This window comes from Macrotis lagotis, chromosome 1 (genome assembly GCF_037893015.1).
Source record: "Macrotis lagotis isolate mMagLag1 chromosome 1, bilby.v1.9.chrom.fasta, whole genome shotgun sequence".
Taxonomy (NCBI): Eukaryota; Metazoa; Chordata; class Mammalia; order Peramelemorphia; family Peramelidae; genus Macrotis; species Macrotis lagotis.
The window spans coordinates 122,751,819-122,763,567 of NC_133658.1; the positions used below are offsets into that span (position 1 = coordinate 122,751,819).

Below are 11,749 nucleotides of genomic sequence, written 5' to 3' on the forward strand. Positions count from 1 at the left end.
AAATATAGTTTATCTACTTCTGAGTTTCTAAATTTTTTCTTTCTCATCTTGTGGTTTTCGTTATGTTGTTGATAGCTTTCACAAAACTACAAAAAAAAAAATCCCATTTGATTTCTTATGCCAATCCATGATATAGTAAAACCTTGACAGGGAAAGTCATAACATAGAAGGGATAACTGTAGTGTGATAACAGAATACTAAAAATGAAGGAGAGAGGAAGAGAAAAGGCAACAAGATATCAAGGCTATAAATCTGGTTGAATAGGTGGCAAAGAATAAACTTTTGAAAAGTTTTAAAGTTAGGTAAGTCCTACAGAATCAATTCCAACAGCTCTATTTCACGCCTAATGCACAATCTTAAATAAACTTACAGACATACTGGAGAAGAGTACACAAAAGAATTAAAGATATAAAAGATATATACCCACATACTATTTTTTTTTTTAGATTTTTGCAAGGCAAACGGGGTTAAGTGGCTTGCCCAAGGCCACACAGCTAGGTAATCATTAAGTGTCTGAGGCCGGATTTGAACCCAGGTACTCCTGACTCCAGAGCTGGTACTCTATCCACTGTGCCACCTAGCCACTCCACCCACATACTCTTAAATATTGCCTCAAACCCATTTCTGGAATGCTTCTAACTTCTTTCTCCACTATTCTTTACTTAAAACAACACTGTTAGGTGCATTAATAACAAAAAATAAATATTTGGGGAAAATTACACACACATACACACAACCCCCTCCCCCCCTATCAAAACACCCAACCATGAATGAATTCTTTCCTAGGAGGACTTTATTTAAGACAAAATTGGCTCAAATATAAATACAGTCAGCAAAAATTAATTTGCTGCTGGAGCTAAACAAACTTCTTCTGGATTATTGCAATTTTCTTTCCTTTAGAAGGCAAGAAATTTCTTTAAAGTACAAAAATATATCTATATTTACATAAAAATTCCAATAATCTAAATATAAAGAATTGGGGTGGCTAGGTAGCACAGTGAATAGAGCACCGGCCCTGGAGTCAGGAGTACCTGGGTTCAAATCCGGCCTCAGACACTTAATGATTACCTAGCTGTGTGGCCTTGGGCAAGCCACTTAACCCCGTTTGCCTTGCAAAATCCTAAAAATAAATAAATAAATAAATGAAAATAAAGATAAGGAATTAGTTAATACAAACAGATAATACCAAAACTTACTTTTTGAAATGTTTTCCAGGACACAATGCAAAAAATTACATTATTTTATACGGCCATATGATAAATACTTTGGTGAACACATTATGCTACACATTTAGAAAGTGGGTCTTTTGCTGCTCAAGATTTGATAGCAAACTGACAAACCAAATCTGACAAAAGGCAAGAAAGATCTTGGACAACTTTAGAAACATTAGAAACTTTGGAAAATTTCCTTAAGGCAAAAAACAAGAATGATTACAGTAAGGATGTGGAGAAAAAAATTGCACTTGTTGCAAACATTGTAAACTGGTTCAATCCTTCTAGAAAAGAATCAGGAAATACATATTCCAAACTATAAAATTTCATTCAGACTGACTATATTACAGGTTAACACTCAAGAGGGGAGAAAAAACATAATACAACTCCATAAATCTGAACAAAGATGTTTATAACAGCATTTTTTACAAAAGAAGAAAATCTGGAACTAATCCAAATGGCCATCATTAGAGGGGAAGAATTAAGGAAACTATGCAATATTAAAACAATGAAATACTACACAGCTATTAAAGCTAAGTAGAAAACCCCCAAATTGTGTGTAAAGTTGTGATGAATATTTATGACAAATAAAAAAATCTCAAATGATACACAACTTGATTTTTAAAGACTAGAAAATTAGAAACAACAAAGTTATAAAAATTTTATTCAGTTCAAAATAGCAAGACCATCTTTTCATTTACAATTTTTAGACAAATATTAACTTCAATGTTTAAGAAGTAAAAATTAAAATTTTTTAGATATCAGAAAGCTGTTGATTGTGTTATTTTAGACTTACCTTCTTTATTAACAGCTGTAAATTGAAACTCTAGCTTCAAATTCTGTTCCCCTCCCCATTTTATACATTTAATTACAAATAGCATCTAAGATAATGAGAAGCCTCAAGGCACCATGAAATCGTTTACAAATATTATCAAGAATCCAGTGAGATTAAGAACCCATTTCAGAAATGAGGTTTAGAGAAGAGATTTGCCCATTCTCCACACTGCAACCCTAAATGTAGTTACAAGAGTAATTTGTACTTTTAGTGTTGTTGATTCTATCCTCTCTGGGATATTATTCCATCAAATGTAGGATTCTTTGAATTTCCCTCTCCTGTAGTTTAGAAAATACCCAGACATCTCCCACATTTAAAAAACAAAACTAAGAGTACTCCCCTCCAAATTTTTGGTCCTGTTTCCTTATCCTAGATTCTTTCTTGTTCCCTGTCAAATTTCCAGAAAAAGCAGTCAAATATGATCAAATATGATGCCTGATGATTCCATATTATTGACAAGTCCTCATAAAATCATTAAGAATAAGGCATTATGGCTACAGAGAATCTTAGAAGTCATCTAGTCTAACTTTCTTATTTTACAAATAAGAAGCTGAGGCATATCGGTCTAATAACTTCCCAAGGTCACATCGCTAGTAAGTAGCAGAGCTGCTACTTCTGATAGCTAGGTAGCAATGTGGATAGAGAACTGGTCCTGAAGTCAGAAAGAACTAAGTCCAAAGCTATGCAACCTTGGATTTGTCACTTAACATTTGTTTGCTTTTCCTCAATTGTAGAACAATAATAGCTCCTACCTCAAATGGTTCTTGTAAGGATAAAAATGAGATAATCTTTGTAAAATGCTTAGCATAGTCTGGCACAAAGTAGGTACTATTATCATTCTATTATCACCCAATCACCATCATCACAGCTGGAATTAGAAGTCAGATTGTACATATCTTCTCATTTTACAGATAGGAAAATTAAGGGCTGGATAATTGTGACATGTCAAGGACACGTGTATATTAGGTAGCAGAGATGGTATTCAAACCTAGATCTTCTACTTTCCACTACTCTAAATATCTTTATATAGAGATTTTTTTCACTATCAATAAGACAGTGTTTAATTATAGACACAGGTATTTGGAGATGTCAAAATGAAGGTGATACTGTAAATACAAAACTGCCATAAAGGGTTGTGGAAGTATCAGCATATTTTCTTTACTCCCTGAGTTAGCAAAGTACCCCTAAGCATTACTGAGTCAATGAAACTTGAGGAGAATAATTTCTATCATAATGCATCCTTTAGCTCACTAACATCTAGAATATCAATTGTGTCAACAGACATTTAGTTATAGTTTGCTATACTGTTTATGAAGTACTTCCTTTTGATCCTCAAAAAAAAAATCTGGGAAGGCAGATGCTAATATCCCCCATTTTACAGATGTGAAAATTGGGGCTCAGAAGTTAAAGATTTCCCCAACTCAGAGTTAAGTGTCTGCAGCAGGAATCATATCAAGATCTTCCTGACTCTAAGTCCAGCAAGACTAAAAATTATGACATCAAAAATTTGAAGAAAAAGTCTTCTAAAAGCTAACTTGAATTTATCTCTATATTGATGCACTAATAAAATTTGAAGTAGTATATGGTTAAATTTAACTTTGAAAGTTATAATCAGTAAAATAAAACCACTTGTCAAAAAGTGTACAAGTTAGGTAAGCAGCCTCCTTACCTAAAAAATTAAGTGGGCTGGTTGGTCTAGGAGACCTCCAAGTTGCAATGGAGCTCTAGATTTACAAAGTTTCCTTTTGAAGTAAAAAGGCAGATATTTGCAAGACAACTGATCAGAGTTAGTGACTGTGAAACAATTTGTTTTGCTAAGTGGTACCAACAAGGCTATAAATCCTGACCTTGACTTTTATTGGCAGTGTGTTTCAAATAAATAATAAAACAAGGCTCCCCATTAAAAAAAAACTTGAAATTCCAAACACTCTCCATAGCCTATCTGTCCAAATGCTTAAAACACAGTGGTCTCAACTAATAGCCAAATTTGAATTTATCTTGGCCGCTGTTTCTTACTAACCAAAAAATACCTACTTTACCCTCCCACATCTTTGGAAGCATCTTCTCTCACCATTATTTGACAAATCAAAGACTGAAGTCATTTCTCCCCCTTTTGCATACTGCTAGGCTCCACTCCAGAAATCAAAGCAATCAAAGTAGAAATCTCAGCACCAACTTCTAGGGGAAGCAGTGATCATACCTCTATCCACTTGCCTGCAAAAAAACTGGACATTTAGTTTCTATCTTTTACTAAAAATGTAAATATAGTTTACTCAAATGCCCCCCCCCTTACACTTCAAGTTCTGCAACTGGCATTTAAAAGTTCATCCAAAAATATTTCTATAGCTTCTTAAAAAATATATTGAAGTGGGGCAGCTAGTTGGTACAGTAGATAGAGCACCGGCCCTGGAGTCAGGAGTACCCGAGTTCAAATCCAGTCTCAGACATTTAATAATTACCTAGCTGTGTGGCTTTGGGCAAGCCACTTAATCCCGTTTGCCTTGCAAAAAAAAAAAAAAAAAAAACCTAAAAAATAAATAAATAAATATATATATATATATATATATATATATTTATACATACACATTGAAGCACATTTTCATGCTATCTATTAAACTGGAAGAAAGCAAGATAAGGAGATCATAACATAAGCAGGGAAAATCCTAATATTTGCTCTCAGAAGTTACACTTATATCACTGAAAGTAAAGACAACTTTTTAAAAAAGTGTTGATAAGGGGCAGCTAGTTGGCACAGTGGATAAAGCACCTGCCCTGGAGTCAGGAGTACCTGGGTTCAAATCCGATCTCAGACACTTAATAATTACCTAGCTGTGTGGCCTTGGGCAAGTCACTTAACCCCGTCTGCCTTGCAAAAACCTTAAAAAAAAAGTGTTGATAGATGCAGACTCAGGAAAAATATATAAGAATCCAAGATAAAGTTAAATATTAGAAAAAAGATCTAACACAAAATTAAAAGATTTCTGAGGGGATATAAGCAAAACTGCAAAGACACTGATTTACTGTAGTTTCTTTCAAATGAAAGCTAATGTTATCCAAGGAACAAAAAGCCTCAAAGAAAAATAGTCTTCTTCAAAAGCTTTAACTATTGGGGCGGCTAGGTGGCACAGTGGATAGAGCACCGGCCCTGGAGTCAGGAGTACCTGGGTTCAAATCCGATCTCAGACACTTAATAATTACCTAGCTGTGTGGCCTTGGGCAAGCCACTTAACCCCGTCTGCCTTGCAAAAACCTAAAAAAAAAAAGCTTTAACTATTCAGGGTTGCTGTCCACTTGAAAAATCTGACAAAACTTTAAAATAGTAATTAAATTTGAATACTTGGACGGTGAAGATCTGTTCACAAAATATTCTAAAAGACTCAACAATGAAACAGTCAGATTTCAGCATGTCTAACTAGATCATAATCTAAACAACTTAATAAGTATAACAGCAAAACCAAACAGGTCTCTGAAGTCCTTTTCAGCTTCAACATCCTACAATTTAATTTTTCTTTAAAATAGGCCAATAAAATAAAATGAGTTAAACATTTTTCTGTAATAAATGCAAATTTCTTTTAAATTACAGCAGCTGATATCAAATATTTAAATCTTAGAGGTAGATCACACATGTATAATTTAAATTTCTATAATCTTGTATGATTTTTTTTTTTGCAAGGCAGACGGGGTTAAGTGGCTTGCCCAAGACCACACAGCTAGGTAATTATTAAGTGTCTGAGGCCGGATTTTAACTCAGGTCCTCCTGACTCCAGGGCCGGTCCCCTAATCTTGTATGAATTTAAAGAAACTTCATTGTTCAGAATTATATCCAGTGAACCTATTAAGAAGTCATGAGAGGGCAGCTAGGTGACACAGTGGAAAAAGCACTGGCCTTGGAGTCAGGAGGACCTGGGTTCAAATCGGGCCTCAGACACTTAATAATTACCTAGCTGTGTGACCTTGGGCAAGCCACTTAACCCCGTCTGCCTTGCAAAAACCTTTTTAAAAAAAAAAAGAAGCCATGAGAAATCATGAGGACAAACTAAAATTGCTTCTTTACTCTAGTCGTGTTTAAAATTTAAAAACTCTAAGCATATACAATGTTAATGTACTAGCTAAGGGTTCTCCACTTTATCAGTTTTGAAAGAACTGGTTAATATTTTTATTTTCATAAACAAAGTAAATGGCAGATTTACTACTAAGTCTGGTGATTATTAAAAAGGTCAAATGTCCTTCAAAGTCTGCTATCACTGAAGACACAAAGTCCAAAAGTTAGGTTTTAAGACTTCGAAATATTGAGATTTTAGAAAGATGGCATTTTAAAAGGTCAACAAATATTGTTAAAAAAAAGTTCAAGTTGATGACTTAAATTTCATGAACTCTTTATGAAAAACATGTTATATTTTAATCTACTTTCCTGTATTTTCTAAATTTAACTATCTCAGTACCCATTCCTAGTTTGTAGCATTTCAAACCTAGAACTATCATACATTCATCTTGAAATAGGTTATTAAGGGAGAGAAGAGTAAAAACACAACTTTAAAGTAATCAGTTATTATTATAATTATTGGAAATAATTATAATAGCTAAACATTTATATAGCATCTTTATGTATCAGGTACTTGCTAGGCACTTTACAAATGTTATCTCATATGATCCTTAGAACAACCCTGGGAGGTTGGTGTTTTATTGCTCATTCCTATTTTACAGATAAGGAAACTGAGGTAAACAGCTATATAAATGACTTGCCCGGGCCACACTACTAGAGTGTATCTGGAACTAGATTTAAATTACTTCTATTATTTCAAGTTTTACAACTTATAAAAAACACTCAATGGTAAAGCAGTTATAGGTAAACTTTATATTAACCAGCATAAAAGCAAAAATATACAAAAAACTTAATTGTATATACCTTTCCATCCTAGTTAGAGGCCTTGTCTCCTGTCTACCAAGAGAGTATTTTACAAGGGACAGCTAGGTGGCACAGTGGATAGAGCACTGGCCCTGGAGTCAGGAGGACCTGAGTTAAAATCCAGCCTCAGACACTTAGTTAATTACCTAGCTGTGTGGTCTTGGGCAAGCCACTTAACCCCATTTGCCTTGCAAAAAAAAAAAAAAAAGTATTTTATGAAATTCAACAGGATTGGAAAAAAAAGAAAAAAAAAGTTTTCAAAAAAGATAAATTCATTTTGGAAGTACAAGTATGAAGCATATCCCTAATTTTTAAGAGGGAGATTCTTACACTATTCCATAGAATATTTCCTTTGCCAATAACAAAATAAGAACATTTGGCTGGGTAGACATCAATCTAAAACTAGTTTAGTATCCAAAGCCAACTTCCCCCCCCCCTAAAAAATTAACTTTAAGAGCTGTAAAGACCTCAAACCATCTAGTCCAACCCAATTTCCTTTTTTTTTTACAGATGAGCAATCAGAAATCCAGAAAATACGCATGACTTGACCTAAGTCATAGTGGTCCAGTGATCAGTTCTTTCTAACTTTCACCAGAAGTTTGCTTTTTAAAAATTTCACATTTTCCTTGTATTTTATCATCAGTAAATATAGTTGACAATTATTTATCAACTTGGAGCAAACATTTCTAAATACATAAATAAAAATGTATGACTATTGACTTCTGAAACATTGTTATGAAGGATATTTATCCACAAAAATGATGTCAGTGTAAATTAGAAAAAAGAAATCTCAAAATTCAAGAAAGCTGTTTTGCCAAGTTGGACTTTTCAAATCTGGTTGCTGACAAGTTACTAGTCTTTTCCACTAAATGCTATGTCATGTTCCAAGTAATTTTCACCATCTGCTCTAAGATTTACAAAAACTTCCTCTTTCCAAACTCCCTTCCACTTCAATTGGAACCAGTATTAGTAAGTGTGGTCATAGGTCAATTTTCTGTAACTATTAAAAAAGATATATAGAAAAGCAATTCTTGCAGGATTTGTTTCTGCTCAGCCTTCAACTTCATTAAAAAGCCAGTGTACAGGGCAGCTAGGTGATGCAGTGAGTACTGGTTCTAGAGTTCAGGAGGACCTGGGTTCAAATCCAGCTTCAGACAATTATTTAGCTGGGTGACCTTGGGCAAGTCACTTTAACCCGATGCCATAAATAATTTTTTTAAAGAAGCCAGTGTACAGATATATATCTCACATCATATTCATTAACTGTAGTCGCAAAAATCTGAAACTCATTTTAGAAAACCCAAAACTCAGTTTAGAAATTTGGATTTTTCTCTTCACCTTAGTCCAACATGTGCCACTTGCCTTGGACATGGTTCTCTCCTTTCCTTTCTGCTTATCTGAGTCCTTACCATTCCTTCAAGTGGCTCCTCCTACACAAGCCTTCACAAGACCACGAAGATCTCTTCCTTCCTAAGTGGGACTTATATAGCAGTTGTAAATTACAATGTATGATAAAGAAGTAAATCTATAGTTTTCGATTAAAATAGCGAAACCCCTGAAGGCAGAGGCTATGGCTTATTTTTGCTTATAACTTGAAACATCTTTCTAATAGTGATCAAATTTGGAATGGCAACTCTCCATGGTAGTTATGCATGAAGTTTTCCTAAGCAAGCTATTAAACTTTGATTTCAAATAATAATCATAATAGGTATTTCAAAATATTTTACCACACATTATCATTTGATCCTCAAATCAAACCTATGGCATGGGTTAGGCAGGAATCATTACTCACTTTTTTACAATGAGGAAATAAATCAACTTAGCCTGAATCTAGTAATGTTTGATTATGATGAGATTATAATTTCCTTTATCTATTTCTAAATAAATAAGAGTCTTAAGAAACGGCCTAAGAGGCAGGACCCCCAACTTCTGAAATAAAAGCAAATGAGTGTTTTTGATTGTTGCCAAGAAACTGTTAAGGAGTGGTTAAGTCAACTCTGCAACTTTGTTTTGGGGTCACTTTTCCTAGAACTTTGCAAGGAAAGGTGAAACTTCAAAGACTGAAAATAAATCATAGTAGCATTGGCTATATATCTTGAAGTATGCAGCATTCTAATCAAATATGATGCCTTCTTTTCAATTTAGTGAAAAACCAAAGGAAATATTTCGGGACCAAACCACAGTGTTACAAAACCTGCAGTCAGAATGCATTTTGCAAGAGCCATGTGACATACACATGACTGTCAGCTAAACTGATGGGTGGCCCGGAGAGGAAGGGGGTAGGGGTTCAGGGATATTTAGCAGCAACTAACTTCAAAATTTTTGGAAAATGCTCTTTTGTTAAAACTTAGAAATCCTGGTATTACTTAACCTTTCCTTCTATTCTAGAATACTCATTTATTTTAGAGGAATTCACTTTAATCGCCTCATTGCTATTTGAATACCTTTCCCCGTACTGAGGGAAAGAAATGGGGGAACGGGAAGAAGTCAGAATTTTCCCAAGAAAAGTTAATTCCAGTTACCAGGAGAGGTGCCAAGTATGTCACATCTGCCGTCGCTGCTTCTGGATGAAGCAACAACATAAAGATGCCATTAACTTTTCGTGACACGTCACGAAAGCCTCCGCTTATCAGCGGGCGCTCAGGTAAGGCAGGTCCAGCAGGGCCCCCCGCGCCCCTTTCCGCTCGGACTTGCCGAACCGGGGCCGGGGCGCCCCCGCTTGGGCCCCGCCGGGTCGGGACTTGGCTCCCGTGAATGCGGCGATGACGGGCAGGTGCGCCGGGCCCGGCCCCGCGGACAGCGGCCCGGCGAGGGGCCGGCTTCTTGGGGAGGGCTCGGGGAAGGCCGTGCGCACGCCCCCCGGGGCCCGGGCAGCCGAGAGCCGTTCCCCGCGCCCCGCGCCCCGCGCTCCGCCCGCCCGGGCCGCCGCTGACAGCCGCCCATCCCCGCCCGGCCCGCCGCGGGGGCCTCCGTTGGGCCGGACCCCGCCCCCCGCCGTCAGACAATGGCCCCGCCGGGCCCGGAGCGGCTCGGCCCGGAGCGGCGGGCCTGGCCGGGCTGCGCGCCGGCCGCCCCCGGCCCGGCCCGCTCTGCCCCGGCGCCTGCGGCCCGGGCCCCGCGCTCCTCCCCCTCCCTGCCCCGGCGCCGCGGCCCCGCACTCACTATTCGGGATTCATGCTGGACATGTCACTGCAGCCGCCGCCGCCGCCGCCGCCGCCACCTCCGCCCTGGGAACCGCCGCTACTGCCGCCGCCGCCGCCGCCTTGATTCGCCGCGCCCGGAACCGACGGAAAGAAAGGAAAAAGTCCGTCCCGGGAAAGCAAACGTCTTCCCCCCTCCGCGCCCAGTGAGCACAATCCGCCGCCGCCGCTGCCGCCGTCGCCGCCGCTACCACCGCTCGGCTCTCGCTTCCACCCAAAATGGCCGCCGCCGAACCAGGAAATAGGGAAGCTTCGGGCCGAAGGGCCTTTACACAGCCCAGAGGGCGGCCGCACCGCACTGCATGCCGGGAAAGAGAGTCCCGGCGCGCGCCTGGGGGCCCCGCAGCCAGATGATTCGGCAAAGCGGCTGGGACTCGCTTTCCCGACGGGCCCAGCGCTCTCGGCGCATGCGCATTGAGAGAGCTGTCGCCCACCCCACTTTACCCCACTTCCCCTCCCTTTCCTCTCCCCTCCGGGTCGTCTCTCGGGAGAAGGCTCCGCTCTGACTCCCCCTAGCGGATTGGCTAGAGCCGAGCGGCCTCGGTGATGTCATCAGTGAAACGTGGCAGCTGGGCGAGTCAGCGACCTCCAGGGGAGGGGGAGGTGTCAAGGGCGGGGCTGAACTGCGGAGAGGGGCGGGGCGGGAAGCGCGGGGCGGGGCAAGAGAAAGGGGGAGGGGTCGGGCCGGAGAGGAAGCCCGCGGGGGGAGCGAGTGGAGAGCTACGTCCGGCGCCGGCTGCCCCGGAACTTGAGACCCCAGGAAGAGCTTGCAAGGGGTCGGGGGCGGAGGCCTGCGCTTTGAAAAGTCTCCTAAATTAGTCCCCCCACCTCATCAGTCGTCCGAGTCTTCCTGGTGGTCCCCGGCTGCCGCGGAAGGTGGGTTCATGATGTCACCGCTAAGAGCTGCGTGACCTTGCGCCAGTCACAGAGCCTCAGGCTCCTTACCTGTGGACGGGCAAGAGCCGTCCCTCCGCATCGATGTGAACTACCTTTTTTTTCAATCTTCAGGTTAAGATCAAGTCCAAATTTTAAAATAATTATATATATATATATGCATATATTTTTCAATCAGCAACAATAATCTGCCTTCTCACCCTTGCACTCCAACACACACACACATACATACACATTTGTGAATGAAGGACAAATCCTTTCATAAATATATCTGTATATATATATATATATATATATATATGAGAGAGCAATAAAAATAAATTCTCCCATTGATCATGTCCTAAAAAAATGCTTCATGTCGTACTCGGAATCCACTTCTCTCTCAGGATGTGGGTAGCATGTTTCATCATTAGTTCTCTGGAACTAATGGTCAGTTCTGCTGATAAGAGTTCCTGATTCTCTCTCCACCTTCATTTAGCAACACATGAGGCAAATTGCTTTTTGTTATTGTACAAATGGCTCCGTTTGTGCCCACCTCACTTGGTATCAATCAGTTCATACGAGTCTTCCCAAGTTTTTCTGAGATCAACCCCTTCAAATACTTCACTTCTTCAACACGGGGGTATTCCACCATATACCATACCATAATTCATCCATTTCCTAATTTATGGTCTCCTTCCCCCCCACCTCAGATTCTCTCTCA

General features: G+C 39.6%; 1 protein-coding gene across 1 annotated transcript in view; it reads right to left on the minus strand.

The window, feature by feature from the left end:
- Window positions 1-10,626, minus strand: part of RAB1A (RAB1A, member RAS oncogene family) — a 42,760-nt gene extending 32,134 nt beyond the window's left edge. Inside the window, exon 1 of the mRNA XM_074207338.1 lies at window positions 10,115-10,626. Coding sequence (XP_074063439.1) covers window positions 10,115-10,137 — 23 coding nt within the window. The 5' untranslated portion in view covers window positions 10,138-10,626. The remainder of the gene's footprint in view (window positions 1-10,114) is intronic.
- Window positions 10,627-11,749: the final 1,123 nt, after the last annotated feature.